The sequence below is a fragment of the Microchirus variegatus genome (genome assembly GCF_963457635.1).
Source record: "Microchirus variegatus genome assembly, chromosome: 19".
Lineage (NCBI taxonomy): Eukaryota > Metazoa > Chordata > Actinopteri > Pleuronectiformes > Soleidae > Microchirus > Microchirus variegatus.
This window is the reverse complement of record NC_139820.1, coordinates 11,132,525-11,149,483: the sequence shown is the minus strand read 5'-3', so window position 1 is coordinate 11,149,483 and position 16,959 is coordinate 11,132,525. Positions and strand designations below refer to the sequence as shown.

Genomic DNA, 16,959 nt, shown 5'->3' with positions numbered 1-16,959 from the left:
CAGCTGCCGAGCAACCACGGGTTGCCAGTCCCGTCTGAGCTACGATGGCGGAGAAAAATGAAACCTAAAAGACCTCGGTATTTTGAATTTGAGTGTAGTAACCGTTTTTGGCCACATTGTTACATATGGCGCCTATAAGTATTGTCCTGACCTGTACACATCATAATCTATAGAATGAAGAAAACCTCTTTGTTTCTCACAGATCTGCACAGATATCACACAGGAATCTTTTAAAATATGAGAATAATGATGTAAAAATGACCTTTCCCTCTGATATCGCAGGTATCGTATCACAATTTATTTGCAATTAAATATTTGCTTAAAATTGTTCAGCCTTAGGGCTTACTACTAAAACCAACCGTTTTGATCGATATTGTTGCCTTATATTTTAGCAGAAGTTATAAGTGATGCTCTGTGCTTACTAGTCAATTATATGACTAGTAAGCACAGTCATATATTGTATATCAAAGTGAATCCCCACAGTCTCATCACTATGCTTCGATTCCTCAGAAGCTCAAACAAAGTCAGTGTTTAGGTCGAGTCAGCGGTCGACAGGCGGCAAACTTGCCTCCCGTGTGTAGTAGTCACTTTGATGTTGTTTGGATAAGAAATTCCAGAGATAATCCTAATAGTCTGTTCATCTGTCTTTTAATCACACAAGGCTTTTCTTAAAAAGGTACCTCATAAGTACATAGTCAAACTTTTAACATCTTATGTCTGTTAGTGGGGACGCTTTCCTCAGATTCAGCTGCTTTGATCACTAATCGAGTCTTTGCTGATAAGATCATTTATTGAAGTATTAAAATTTGGATTCACACAATTTTCCTGTGAGGTGACAAAAATCATCAGAAAAAAATCTAGCACTGAACACACACTTTAATACTTAAATGTTGGTTGCCAATATTTAAACTCCTGAGGATAAAGTGAAGGCTCGTGAAGGCTTTTCCAACTAAAAAATACCACCAGAGGCTAAGCGGAGTAACACACACTTGGAGCACACATGGAGATTATACTTCATGTATAAATAATCTGGTTCACTTTGCAAGAAAAGCAAAAAAAAAACCTTTTGTCATCACTTTATATTTAATGGCATTTAAGCCTGTAAGACCCAAAGTTAAGCTAAAATAAATCACATTTACATCGTCAGTAGGTCCTATTGATAAACTTTGCAATGCCATTGTATGGTTAATGTGTAAATAGGCCTGATCATCAGGCCATCAACTCATAACACTTATGAGTGTAACCTGGACTGAATAAATCAACACTAAGTAAAATGCCTGAAATAAGTTTTTTTTTAGAATTATTATAATGTCTAGAACAGCTAAATATAAAATGATTATGGAATACATGCATCAACTTACATTTTCAGCTGGTGGTGTCAACATTGGGTGAGGATGGTGGTCAGAATAGCATTTTTGCTGACATACACGCTGACGTGGCTCTTCTCAAATGTTAAAATACTGACTTTTTACGACTAAAGATAATATATTGGATGATTGACACTTTCTAAATGGGTTTCGTCTGATTAGACCAGAGTTTAGTATTTTTTTTATGAATACTCTTTCAGTAGCAGTGTTTGAAACTGGCTTTATTTTATCAGTTTAAAAAAAACCAAAAAAAAACCTTTCCTGAATTAAAGGGTTTTGAAAGGATTCTTGGTGGATCAAAATGGTTCTTACTGGAACCATTAGAACCCTTCCTTTGGGAGAAAGGGTTTTTCAAAAGCAAATGGTTCCAAGTAGAACCTCAGCCCTTGTAGAAGAACCCTTTTGGAACCCTTATTTCTAAGAGTGTATCATCAGTGACATCACCCTTTGACCCTTTGACATCCATGACAGTAACACCACAGAGACCTGGACAGTAGTTTTTGAACAAAGTTGTCATTTTTCATTCAGCTTGTTATTAGCCTAATAAATTATGATTTATATAATATTTATGATATTTACTGTTATAGTGCTTTGTAAGCATTCCACCCTGCAAATGAACCCTTCTGCTCTGTATATTTGCTCTGACAGATACAGATATTTCCAACATTGCAATAATACAACATTTCTGTAAACACTTACTAAAAATGTAAAATGTCTGCATCAGAGGTTTTTCACATCTCAGATGTGAAAATACATACAATTGTTATTATTGTTGTTGTCATCTAAGCTAACTGAAATATGAACATTTTGTTTTACTTTGAAAAGCCACAAGAGTAAGCCTGCATCTTTACACTAAACTTCTTATTTATATTCATCTTATTTAAAAAAATAAATAAAATAAATAGCCTAAATAACTCTACTATACTCATTAATTGTTAAATGCTTACATTATTGTTATTGTTTATGGCTGCTCTGTGTTATGTGTAATGTGTGTGTGTGTGTGTGTGTGTGTGTGTGTGTGTGTGTGTGTGTGTGTGTGTGTGTGTGTGTGTGTGTGTGTGTGTGTGTGTGTGTGTGTGTGTGTGTGTGTGTGTGTGTGTGTCATGTTGAACAGCAGGGGGCACCACTTCCTGTAGTACTGTACTTTTAACAGAACACTGTTTATGTGAAAATGGTGCATGAAACATTGGACACTCAGTTTTTTTTTTAGTTTTTTTTTATTATAGCTCATAAAAATACTATAATTTAGAATGTACCCTTTTTTTGTCAACTAAAACATAAAGACTTCTGATATTATACTTTACACACAACTTATAACCTACTTTTTTCTGAAGGCAGTGTGTGGAGGGTTTGAGGGAAATGTAAAACATTCATAAAACATTTTTTTTTAATTTTTGAAGGTTATTTTGCAAAAGGAAACATTGATGGGGAAAGGTTATTGAAAGGTTGCCCTTGAGATGTATTAGTCTTTACTTTATTGTATGGGATTTTGTTGTTTTGCTGATTATTGTCTGTATTTCTATTGTTAATAAAGTTAGAAAAAGCAACAAGAGCTGTAATAATAATAATTTAAAAGAGGTTGTATTGCAAAAGGAAATGATAAAAACATATATGGGGAAAGTTTATTGATAAAAAGACGGGAATTAAACATTTATTTAGCTAAAATATAACTATAAATGTACTTGCCATCAGTTGTAGTTGTTGAAAAGTTTGTCTTTATGAAGTTTTAGTCTTGCTGTCCGTGTGAGCAGCGTTGCTTTTATTTTCTTTGAAGGAAGTCACTTTGAGGTCAACTCACAGTCCACCGTCTTCCCCAGAGCTGCTGTTTGATAATCACGACACATTTCTCTCTGAAAATAAGTAACAAAAAACAAACAAACTGTATAGTTTTTGGTGAAGTGTTCCTTGAAACGCATAAATAGTCCATGTATGCGATTAGCAAGTGTTCACATTTAAGACTAGGGTTTTTAAAGTGACAATAATAAAGTGAAAGTAAGACACACACACACACACACACACACACACACACACACACACACACACACACACACTCAAAAATATAAACGCACAAAGAAGTTATTGTTATGTGACAAAACAGAGTAACTATCCAAAAATAACAGTACAACTTTATCAATAAAGTGGCTTTAATTTGCGAGCATTAGGATCAATTTCAAAATAAAAGTCCTGGAGTAATGGCAGGAAGAACACAATGGAGGTCGATGATCCAAGTTCACAAACATCAATAACGTGTGTGTCCACCATTAGCCTCACACAGAGCGGTACACCGGCGACGCATGGACATCACCAGGTTGTCGATCGTGGCCAGAATATCCCAAAGGTGTTGGATAGGTGACATGTCTGGTGAATACGACGTCATTCAGTTGTGTTGCCACAGCTGTAACGCTCAACCCAGCACTCAGCATGCCAAGATTTGTGGCATATTGACAAGTGACAAAAGTCCACATTTTGGTGTGCCCTTTTATTGACCAGACCATAAGGAGTATCTGTGTACTGGTCACACATATTGACCACCACTCTGCCATGCTCCATGACTCTCGTGAGTTGAAATACTCAATCTGAGATTATAGTCAATAGCAGTGGCCAAGTGACACTGGACTACTGGGTTTGAGCAAAACAAATCATTCCATAAATAAATGCATCAACAATCTGAGCAAATGTCATGGATGTGACTGTGTCAGTTAATCACACAGGGGTCATTTAGGCTTCAGGCTTCAAACTGATTAACTAATTACAAACAAATGCCAAACCCCAACTCGTCCCAAACCTAAACCTGATTCTGCCTGGAAATCTAGCAAGTCTAAAACCCTCTAAAGTGTTTTGAAACAACTTTGATTCTCATGAGTGTTAAAGCCATTTGCACACATACACACAAATCAAACAGGTACACATCAAAGTCATTCAATATTGCTTTATATAATTTTAAATGAGACCAACGATGAGTATGCACCAGTATCCATGAAGTCATTCCTATACATGTTTACATTCTCCATATACTGAAAGCTGCCATCATGATTCTTATGGTTACTCAGTGTTTGTTTGGAGTGCAGGTGTTGCTTACTGATCATTACCTCAGCGTTACCCTGTGAATCAGTTTAAAATCCTGCTCCTCCTAAATCTGGCTCAAGTCAGACTTGTTGCCAAGTGAAAAACAAACTCCCATGAAAACCCAGAATCTAAGAAGGCAGCGGCACTTCACGGCATGAACAGGTTTCATGGTTTTCAAGTTCTGCTCCAGAAACACAATGAGAATACGTGGAAACAAAAAAGAACAAATACTGTAAATAATACAGCAATTTCACTAAAGTTCCACCACAACTAATCCCGGCCATTTGTCACTTCAGCCCAAGCAGGCTTGTTGCATGAATGGGGTGAGTAATCTGAGTAATCTCTGATTGCCTTGTTTTTAAAATAGTTGTCTTTTGGCTTCTTCTTCTTCTCTAAAGGTTTCCACTTATTTCATCTGTCAGAGATTTTTTTAATGCCAGATGCCCTACCTGAATCACAAATATGAAATCAAAATTAATTATTCCTATATTTTATTATTAACAGATTTAATTTTAAGCGATATATTTTTCCACATCAACAAAAACCTATTTTGAAAGTATAGTTCTTGCAATATGATGATAGAATATTGTGATGTAATTTCAAGGTCATATGGTCAACCAGAATTGAACAGCTGCTTAGACTAGACTAGATACTCAGTGGTCTGAGGTCATTTGAGACACATGGGGTAAAGAGAACATCTAAACCCACACAACAACAACAACAAAAACACAAAGATGTGAGGCAGATGTGAAGATGTGAGGCAGCAATTAATTATGATTCATTATAAATCACTGGCACCGATTGATAATGAACTCAAATTAAAGAAATCTAAATAAAAACTGTTATGATGTGGGTGTGTAGCTGGATAATTATCATCACTTCAGCAAAACAAAAAACAAAAAAACAAAAAATCTGCCTGGTGATTACAGAATATAATAAAACAGTGAGGTACTTTCACAACAATATAACAACATACATATGAATGTAAAAATCAAGAATTATGATCTTCAGTGAGAAACTGACATTTCTGCTCTGATTGCGTGTGAACACTGGTCATTTAAAGACACCTTTCACCGACTTCACCACATCCTGGAAGATGACCTTGAAGTGCGTGCCGTCGCAGTACGGCGCATTTTTGGTTTGTTTGCAGGCGCACAGCATGACCGTGCTGTCTTTGTCCCGGGTGAAACGTAGAGGAGGGATGTCGGGAGCCAGCGTCTTGTGAGCTCCATCGCAGAAAGGCTAACACACAGAAACAAACAAACACAGACGGGATCGTTATTCACCAAAGTAGGACATCTTCGTAAAAAACAGAACCGTAGAAGCAGTAGAAGATGGATGGATGGATAGATACCAGAAAGCAGAGAAATAGAGCTTTGCGCCCATATACGGTAGCCCTCAGGACATCTGCGGAACAACCGTCCAATCACAGACAACGTTCACCAGCACATTTGTACCGTAATTCTTAAATTGTTGAATAACTGCCAGATATGGAAAGGGAAAGTTATCTTGGAAAGAGGGGCAGAATCACTCACTCACTGAACATCTTCTGACAATTCTACCTTAAAGCTCACATAGAGTGGTCCTGTTGCACATATATGTTAGTTATGGAGGTCTACTTACATACATTAACTTGTTTTTATGGTCAAAAACCTCCTAGTTGCTGTAAACGAGCCAATTTTCTGACGGTGTTTCCCAGCCGCGAGATTTGAGACTCAACTCTCTCACCCAGAAGACAGAGTCTTGTGATTGGCCAATACCCGGAAGTGACACATTCAGCACACCCGCTCTCAGAAGCACAGCTCCCCCGCCTGGAACGGTGGATGCACTGCTACTCATTATCAAAACATTGTTTTAACAATGTTTAAAAATAGCTTCTTCACGACTCCCCGCCGCAGTCCCTTTTATGACTTTGACCCGGAGTCAGACCCAGAGTCAGAAGACACTGACGCTCGTGAAACACCTCCACAACGGACGTTATTCTTCATCTGCGGTTCAATGTACGCAACCAGGTGTGCCCGGACTAGTGCCAGCAGCAGGAGGATCTGCTGTTCAGGAGAACCGTTGTTTACGTAACCGGACCAGGTTTTTTCAGAGATCTCGCTGAGCTCGAGATTAGAATAAAACACAGCGTTCTCAGCAATGGCTGAACTGTTTGTTTAGAACCTTCAGGGCTTCTTAAACAAGGTAATGACGCAGATACACACTAAAAAACAGTGTTAATTGGAACTTCAGGTCTAGGTCCCCTTTAAAAAAAATCAAAATAAATCCCGGTGGCCTGAATATCATGATGGCCATAAGAAGGTTAAGGAAACTTGTGTTGGGTGTTATTGGTTACATGTTGTGAAATTACAACGCAACATAAACTAAAACATGAAATAAGAACCAAACTTTATAAATAAAAAAAAAAGTAAATTTAAGACCCCCCAAAAAACATCTTTAAGACCCAGTGAATACCCTGTTTTTACAGGTACATGCATTTTGGCATTGGTGTATAGGCCTGTCACGAATCACGACTAGAAATTGTCCCAGAAACGATTGCGATAAACGATAATATTGTCATTCTGAGACCATGTTCTAAAGAATATTTATCCCTGGAACTGGAAGACATTTTAAATATCCACAATAAACGAACAAAACAATAAATAAAATGGACTCTGTCTCTGTTAACAAAAATGCACTGGAATAAAAACCTGACACAACTCTCAACTAGCCTTTGCTCTGGCTAGTGGCTACTCACACGGTTCTTTTGCTGAACTCTGTAGTAAGCTACATCAGGAGTCCTGCCTCCACACACAGAGACCATGTGGCTGACAAGTGACTGACATGAGGGTTCACTCCTTGTTACGCTAAGGAACCGAGAGGGGTCACTGGTGCACTGGAGTGGTCATCCAGTCTCTTTGGCACAGAGCAAGAAGGACGAGGAAAACAAACAAAAACTGGAAAAACTATCAAGCTCATTTTTTTTATCATGCGATTCATTGATCTATTGCATATTGCGACAGGCCTATTGGTTTATCTCAGGACACACCTATGACATAAATAAATACAGTAGTCAGCTGTAAAAATGTCAAATCATAAAACCAACCTTTGGCCAAAGTGCACACGACAGCTGAAGTGTGAGCGTGTTCTCTGATCATTCTAGCTCATGTATAAAATACAGCATTATATTTGATACAGGCCTGTATAATTACTTCTTTAGAAACTATCATTTTCTCAATAAAATGTTGAGAAATGTTCCCCAAACCTCAAAATGATGTTCTTGAATGTCTCCTTTTGTACACAAACCAAATTCTTTTCCGTTTTAATGCTTTCATCAATCAAATGAAGCAAAGAAACCAGAAACTCCATATTTAAGAAGCTGATTGTCTCCACCACAGAAAACTTGTGTCGAGAACATAACGCTGCTATACTGAGAAACACAGAGAGTCGTGTGGAGCTGATTTTGTGAGCTAATTTGACAGTGGTTTGAATGGCTCAGATATTTGTTTGCATTTAAAAATGACACACTACAGCTTTAAGTCACCTGACCTTGCAGTATAATAGAGAAACTCAACAGTTCCCACAGTGAGCAAACACTTGTCAGGAGTGGAGAGAGAAAAAACACACACACACACACACACACACACACACACACACACACACACACACACACACACACACACACACACACACACACACACACACACACACACACACACACACACACACACACACACACACACACACACACACACACACACACACACACACACACACACACACACACACACACACACACACACACACACACACACACACACACACACACACACACACACACACACACTTTTTCAAAAGAAGAAAGTTAAAACAGAATCAGAGTCAGGGTGTATGCGTGTGTGAGGCCATAAAGATTCTGACTTTCCTACTTTTTACAAGTTACACGTATACTACATGTACTTAAATATCATTAAAGTTTAAGTGTGTGATGCAGTTATTTGAAACACTTTTTTTAATGTTATTGGTTGAAAACATGAAAACACCTGAAAACTGCTAGAAGCAGAGTGTAGAGGAGAGTGATACAGACTCTGTTTTTAGGGATAGACCGATTATTGGCCTGGCCGATATTCCGCACTTTGACACAATTCGGCATCTGCCTTTTTTTTTTAATCTGACGGCTGATAAGAGATCACTTTAAAACGGGGTTATTTTTGGCTCTGATGCAGCTTCACCTCTCTATATCTGCAGTCACTACTCTGTCTCCAGCATCGTCCCGCCCACAGCACCATGTGATTGGGGTAACATGTTGCAAATCTGAAAAAAAAACTGTTTTATAAACATGCTTAAAGGCATTTAAAATAAGAAATTATTTTCATTTGGCAGGGTTTGAAGACAAAATTATTAATTTTGTGTGGTGCACAATCACCTGACTCTACAAGTTGTTTTTCATTACCCATATTTTTATTATTATAATATATTCCTTTTTGTTGGTAACTGAAGGCTACATAGGTTCTCCAACACACTTGGAAGGGATATAGCGATGGATATTCAACTGCATCATGTAAGTTCAACAATAAATGTTGCTGAATTTCACACACTGTACCTTTAAGCTATATGCGATGTTGAGTTTTCCATGACCTCCCTATGTCTGTGAGGACTGAACTTGTGTTTCCATGTAAACCTACATGATTTCTGAGTACTGAAGTCACAGTTGTCTATAGTGGGTTTAGTATACACAAGGGATCTCTTCACACATCAACCTCCTGTAGTTTCATACTGACTGTGGAAACAGTAAAAATAACCTCAAACCTCTGTTAGCACATGTTCACAAGACAAAAATTCAAGTCTCCGCTTGTGAAACTGGCATCTTTCAAACTGGTCTCTAAGTAAACTGGACGGAGACAATGGGAAATGAGCCGTGACGTGACTGGTTTTCAGCCCCAGGTGTGTCTGACACATGAACCCTTGTGATGCCGCACTTACCTGCTTTTTACTGTGTCCACAGGCACACCAGGAATAGCGTTTCCCACCAGTCAGTTTGACTCTCTTTGGCAGCCGTGCTGCGACGACAGGCTTCGAGGACATGAGACAGTGCTGCATCTGGAGACGACATGGGACACAAAACTTTTGAATCATCTTTAAAGATTAGAGTGCAGCTCGGGTCTAAACCCAACCAATATTGACCAAACCTGACCCAAATCTAAATCAAATCCAGATGTAGATGAGGTAGAGCATGGCTTCCTGACAACAAACAACTGACGTCATCGCGTCACGTCGACTTCCGCTCCTGGAGCATCCTGGATAATGAAGTCTGGGTTTTAATATAACTTTAAATCAGATAAAATTAAATGCAGATCTCCTTTTTAGTACATATTTAACATATTAACAGTGTCTATGAATATATTATATTAACTTATTAATTCTTACAAATACTGCATTCTTTTCAATCAATTCATGTTAATGGCAAATGAAAAAAGGTATTGTTACATCTAAAAAGGAAGCAATTACAAATCCCATGGACACACACAATGACAGATACATAGAAGGCACACACCATATAAGTTTATCACCATAAAATAATTACTAAAATGAGTCATTCATTAATTAAAATTGGAATTAAATAGATAAATGTGTAATGAATTAATTAAAAAAATGCAATGCACTTTCAATCCTCCAAAAGATATATGTGTGGTTCAATAAATGCTTATATAAGTTAAGCATTGTTTTCAGTATCATGTGTTATTTATTCAACTGATTAAAAATGTATAGAAATTTGTAGAAATAGAAAAAAATGGCCAAACACATGGACCAAAAAGAATCATAGACAAGGCCATTGGCTGTATAATGTATATGAGGGCTGCAACGATTATTTGATTAATCGATCAATTTCTGATTTTTCAGTGAATGTGAATATTTCCTGGTTTCTTTGCTCCATTTTTTATAAAGAAATCATTCAAACTGAAAAAAAAATTGGTTTGTGGACAAATCTAGACATTTGAGAACATCATCATCACAAGGATTTTGCATGGACCAAACAAATACTAAATAATCGACCAATTAATCCATGCTGCGTTCTATTTACATTGGAATTTGGAAGTGGGATTTATCTGTGTTCCTGTTAAAAATTCAGAAATGCAAATGATCTTGGGCTAGCCATTCTAGCAATATGAGTGTGTAACAACGCTCTGACTGATAACAGAGTAGCAACATTACTACAGTTAACATGTTAACAGATAAAAACTGATAAGAGATAAAAAAACTGTACAAAGACAAAATAACCTTGATAGTCGTGACGGAGTCAGTGACGACTGCGGTCAAGCCATCCGTTTCTCGATTTCAAGTGCGCCTTTATTGCCAACTTTATGTCAAATACGTTTGCCAGTTTACTGCAGCATGCGTTAACTTCCGGTTTGCAAAGTAAAAGTGGGTATTAAATGAGTAAAAAGTTTATTTTAAAAATATGAATGTTGAGATATGTTTTTTTTTTTTTAAATAAATAAAGAGGTGTGTCTCATTAAACAAGTGTGATCCTGCACTGATTTTAAGCCAGCAAGTGAAAAAAACCTGGAAGCTATTGAGCTATTGGGGCAGTTGTGGCAAGGCACCTAACCCCCTCACTGCTCCCCGAGCGCCGCTCACTGGCATGGCAGCTCACTGCGCTGGGTTAGCATGTTCTCCACCTCACTGTGTGCTGTGTGTGTTCACTAACTCACTGCAGAATTAAATTTCCCCTTGCGGGACTTAAAGGGTTCTTAATCTTAATCTTAATCCTATAATGCTCACATTCTACTGTATGAAATGTATTAAAGAATTCATTAAAAAAAAAATGCCGATTAGCATTTTAGCTCAATAGCTTCCAGGTCATGTGACCTGACAACTCCAAACCAGTGCAGAAACATAGTACTAGACTGCCTAATCAAGACATACCTCTTTTCATTCCAGTTTAATACTTGTCAAAACATTTTAAATCTTTTTTTTTTTTTTAAATGTACACATTTAAAGCATTTTAGCTCAATAGCTTCCAGGTTATTTCAGCTACTGGCCCTAAATGCAAGATCACACCTGCTTAATGAGACACACCTCTTTCTTTTTTTAAAACAAAACAAAACAAAATCTTTTCATACGTTCGATACCCAGGTTTTATTTTGAGAACCAGAAGTTTGTGCACGCTGCAGTAAGCTAGCCAACGCGCTGACTTTCCCAGTCGTCTCAAAGTATTTGCCATAGTGTTGACAGTAAGGGCGCACTTGAAATGTTGGAGCGGCTGGCTTGACGAGGCGAAATCGAGAGGCTACTTGACGCGTCAGTGAAGGAAACCAGAAGAAGAAAAACACAGCATGAAGGACTCACCGTGGAAACAGAGGAGACAGGAGACAGCAGGAGACGCTGGGCTCGTCTCAAACTCCTCACTGCCGTAAACAAATGGCTGCTGCTGTTCATTTTGACTCAAATGTTCAGTGAACGTGGTCTAAATCGGGTTTTGTGGACACAAATTTGTCTCGGCTGCCGCTTCTCCTTCACTGAACACGGTCGGACTCCGGAAGAACTTCCAGCGTCGTCCCCTTCAGTGGGCGGGGCTTCAGGGGCGCGCGGCTCGAGAGCCGGTGTGTTTGGCTGCTTACTGTAAACACAGCGCTCTCGGGTGAAGCCCCGCCCCTTCGAGTTTGTACCACATGTGCTCGTCCTCGTCAGTCATCGCTGTTCACCGTGACTCTATTCACGTGCGCATTTAAAAAAAAAACCTTTGTTGAACGTTTAAAGGGCAAGTGCGTAACAATTGTCAGTTTTTATTGACAGAAATGAAATACTGTAGCATTAGTACATGTATTTGCCACAGGGCCGTTTCTAGCTTTGTGGGGGCCCTATGCAAGATGATGCTTGGGTTATGATTGAGAGATTCCTACCCCTCCAAATGAGAGCTGTCAAACTGGCCCAATAGATTATTATTATTACATAGGGCCCCCAACTTAATTTCATGTTATAATTAGTGCTGGGCGCGGTAACAGAGTCAACGTTAACGCATGAAGCGTTTCCATGATGACTGACCAGGAAAAGACTCACATAGTCCAGGCACCGTTTACCAGTTAGCTCCTTTAGCGCTGTTAGCACGCCTACAGTTGAACTGGAGCGGTGGGTTTATTAAATGAAAAGAGCAGCGCTATAAATAACTAGTGTACCTGTGTACTGCGTATGTGTGCCTCTGTTTTTAAAATTTCGCGTTACTAGAGACTCATTTGAACAATTAGGAGTCACATTAACATGACTTAAAGTGCGACTTTTTCTGGTCAGTCGTCATGGAAACGCGACATGCGTTAACGTTGACGCCATTAACACCGTTAACATGCCGAGCACTAGTGAATACATGGCCTGTGACTTTCTTTTCCTTTAAACACAGTGACATGAAATAATTTTATATAATAGTAATAAGGTTGGTTATAACATTTTTAAGTGTATTACATTTTATAATAATTTCAATTATTTAATTTTACTTTATTTATTAATTTAATTGTAAATGTTTAGTGTTTTAATTACAGTTGTCCATATACATACATATACATTAATTCCATACCAAAACAAGCACTTTTACTTTGAAATTCAGTGAAATGTCACCATGAATCTCTTCATTGCGTTATAATTTTAAGTTCATATTGCCAATTCACTACTGAAACCAATACACAACTTTTTTCTCTAGTCTGGCTCCATGTTGACCAGACGAGATGCTCATTGGTCCCCAGGTCATTTGACTTCGACACCCCTGCTTTAGATCATCCATGAAGATGGCACATTATATTACACTTCACAAGCAAAACAGTAACCACTCATATTAAAAATAAACATCTTAATATTGAGCCACTCAAGTAAGTTCAACGAATAAATAAATCATAATAACAACCTGAGTGTTGTTTCTTAGACCAAAGTATAGCATCACAAAATGCTCATCTTGTTGTAGGACACAGCTGAACTGAGATTTTGCCTGAAAATATTTTCTTCAATGTGTGATGCTAATAAATAATTAATTGGCATTTTTTATTTTTATTTTACTTTAAATAAATCCAATCCCAGCATCGGTGCTCATGATGTCCACCTGTGAAGTCAATCAACACCCATGAGAAAATGTAAAACAACTCATTAAAATACATTTATTGACAAAAAACAGTCATCTTAATCTGTCCTTTTAATTTTACACACAAAAATATCAAAATACTTTACAGGGATTTTTAATCTGAATATTGTCAAATTCCATTTTTGATCAATTCTCTCAAATACACTGTACAACGACAACGTGCGTGTCCTTCTTTTTTTAAACTTCAGTGCTCATTCCATTTCTTTTTCCATTTTCTTTTTAAATCAGGGTACAATGCATTTAAAATGATGCATAGTTATTACTTGGTATTTAGCAAAACATTTTGAGAGACGTCACTGCATTTCATGCAATTCATATCCCGATAGGTAACTTGCTCTCCATCGATGCTCCTCCTCCTCCTCCAGGTGCTTAAATGTTGTAATACATAAGATACACAGTACGACATTCATAACATGGATTATCTTGCTTACTCAATCAAACTTCAAAGCTTAAAAGAAGAAATGTGTTTTTACACAAACATAATAAAGTATACAACTCATACAAGTATTCCAACAAAATTGAAAAAAAGTACTTAAAAATAGATTTACAAGTGGGCTAAAAAAAAAGTGCCCCAGTGCAACATGAGAAAGAAACTGCTTCAGGAATCCTTCTTGTGTTCGGATAGACACGAGTCAACCCACTAATGATGTCCTTATCACAACATAATCAAACCTTCTCACTCCGGCTTTGCTACAGTATTCATGAGCTGCTCCGGGTTCCGTCTACATTAGCGGCTAACAAAAACAATCGAGCATTAAAACGCGTCACATGTAACGGGAGATCAAGATTGTAAATAGAAGTGAGAAAACACAGAGAAGACACTTTTGTTTTATAAACACAGGTGAAAACCTGATGAAAGAATCCCTTACAACTTTAAGAAAGTATTTATCACTTAGCTGATGGCAGTCATTTTAGGTAAGAATGCCTCAATTACACTTTTTCATGTCATAAACCAATATTCTCGCAGTCTTGAGTATCTAAAAAACTAATATCGATCCGATGCAGTTGTTTTACATCTGCATTACATGACATTAATGCTAACAGCTATGCTAACAGCCAGAAGATGAATGCACGTCACAGCCAGTGTTGCCAACTTGGCGACTTTGTCGCGAAATCTGGTGACTTTCCAACTCCTCCTAGAGACTTTGTATTTGTCAGAGCAGAGAGCAGGGTTATGTGTTATGTCTGATATGTGTCACCGCACATGTGGTTATAGCAGGCAAATGGTCAATTGTGCAAATTAGGCGATGACTTCATTGAGCGACTTTTCGGACAGCCAATAGCGACTCTCCTTACTGAGGAGTTGCCAACACTGGTCACAGCTTTGCATCAGAAATGATCACGCTGTTTGCATTGATTTGGGCCAAAGACCAAATTGGTAATGAATCAGCACGAATGTGTTTAAAAAGATGTAAAACAACTTCATCGGGCTGAGTAATTGGACGGTATTTGTAGATACTCAAGGCTACATTGTCATCAGTGTGGGACATGATAAAAAAAATGTTATTGAACCATCCGTATTGAAAATAGCTGCAGATGGCGATGTGACAAATATATTCCTATGATTGTTATTAAGAGCTTAGTTGCAGTTGTCAAATTATTCATTTGACATCTCTAAACACAACACCCTTCATCTATCCCTTCAAACTAGCTCTCAAACATCAACTGACTATATGCACAATCACTTCCTGGTTTCCAATAAGCCAGCCCGGCGCTTATCGGCTATAGATTTTGGCGGTGCTCACCTGTTGTCCCCTCACAACGCTGAAAATTAAACGCCCCTTTTCATTTTAGGCCATGTTAAATTTCTCAGGGCTGAGCGGAAGTTAAGGAGGTGGCTTATATTTTAGAGGAAGTTGAAAATAACGCTCCTTGCAAATAGTCAAGTTAGCTCTGTGTCTACCTCCAGTGACACAGTTTTCATTTGATATCTTAAAGGTCACATAGAGTGGTCCGGTTGCACATATATGTTAGTTATGGAGGTCTACTTACATATATTAACTTGTTTTTATGGTCAAAAACCTCCTAGTTGATGGAAACGAGCCGATAGGAAGCGGGAAGCGGCAGTCCAGGCAGCCTGGCCTTCCAAATACGGTTCACGTATGCTAATGTCATGATTAGTTACATTACATTACATTACATGTCATTTAGCAGATGATTTTATCCAAAGCGTACAACAGCCAAGAGAGTTGAACTTGTGACCATGGAGTAGCTTAACCGAGCTACTCCACAGCTAGTGCTTGGAATCTAATCGGACGCGCAATGCTGCTGGGGACGGTTTCCATGGGCTTGGCAGTTGCTACACAGTGATTGACATCGGAGTGCCTTTGTTCTGCTCATTCGTAGGGGAAACTTAGGGTGGGAGATATCACGTGCTGCTAATGTTGCGAGTTTTGTGGCTGAATGTCGATGGTATTCCTGCCGATGCGTGCACGATCTCTAGCAAGAATTTCGATCCTAATGAGGAATATTTTTGGAACAGTTCCGTCTTGGAAACAAATAAAAACTATTAACTGAACGATCCATGAAACTTGACACCCCTGCACGGTTCAGTATAGACGGTGCTCACGTTGCCCGCCCGAGAGCAGACAGAGTGGCACCACGCCTGCCAATCACAGAGCACAGACTTGGGCGGCAAGCTTTCAAAGAGACATTAATACTCCGTCCCGATGATTTAAAGTCCCTGATTTTCTTGCCTGCATGCACCGTTGTATTTTGGCCATCCCGATTCCATTACCAAAACAAACTTTTTCACATTTGATCTGGCAAGTAAATACAGTCAAAATACCGTAACGCTGATTGAAAATTAGCATAGCGGTCCTCAATTTTGCTTGTCAGCTGCAAATCCTAGCGTAAAGGGATGATACGCTAAAAATGTAATGAAATTAAATAGAGCATGGCTCTTGTAGTTGTGTTGTCCGAAGAATGTCTCCTTCATGACACTTCCGAGTCAAAGACCCGGGGGGAGGAAATTTTTGTCAATGTGCAGAACGCCAAGTCTGACTCATAAGTGTATACATGCAGGAGTAATCAGACTATGAATCGTATTATTCAGGTATGTTAGTCCGACTAAAGGCCAGACGCAGAGTCTCTGCGTAAACTACGCAGAGCACTTTACGCAGGAGTATAAATTGGGCTTAAGACTAGCTTGATTTTAGTCGGACTAATGTGTTTAAATGAGTTTTGTTCGCTAATGATACTTTACAAGGTTTCACCTTAGCGACAACTGACCTAGCTTATATTTTAGTGGAAGTTGTAAGTGACGTATTGTCAGTTGCCTCCCGTGGACTTCTGAGTAATTATCACAACACTCAAAACTAGTGATTACTGATCGGACGTTAAGGAACCGGCTTATTATTCTAGTGAAAGTTGAAAGTAACGCTCTGTGCATATAGTCAATTTAGCTGTGTGTCTACCTCC

At 38.4% G+C, this 16,959-nt stretch overlaps 1 protein-coding gene across 1 annotated transcript; it reads right to left on the bottom strand.

The window, feature by feature from the left end:
- Positions 1-5,463: 5,463 nt before the first annotated feature.
- Positions 5,464-11,918, bottom strand: LOC310941082 (uncharacterized protein). The gene is made up of 3 exons (XM_083906164.1): positions 11,766-11,918; positions 9,399-9,515; positions 5,464-5,675 (listed from the first exon to the last, which is right to left on the bottom strand). The coding sequence occupies exons 1-3, from the start codon at positions 11,853-11,855 to the stop codon at positions 5,487-5,489; spliced, it is 396 nt and encodes a 131-aa protein (XP_083762290.1). The 5' UTR covers positions 11,856-11,918; the 3' UTR covers positions 5,464-5,486.
- Between the last annotated feature and the right edge of the window lie 5,041 nt (positions 11,919-16,959).

Excerpts from the sequence above, each read along its gene's own strand:
- LOC310941082 (XM_083906164.1), bottom strand. The coding sequence starts at position 11,855 with ATGAACAGCAGCAGCCATTTGTTTACGGCAGTGAGGAGTTTGAGACGA. Across the intron at positions 9,516-11,765 it reads CTGTCTCCTCTGTTTCCACG|ATGCAGCACTGTCTCATGTC; the intron begins GTGAGTCCTTCA and ends TGTCGTCTCCAG. Across the intron at positions 5,676-9,398 it reads GTGGACACAGTAAAAAGCAG|CCTTTCTGCGATGGAGCTCA; the intron begins GTAAGTGCGGCA and ends TCTGTGTGTTAG.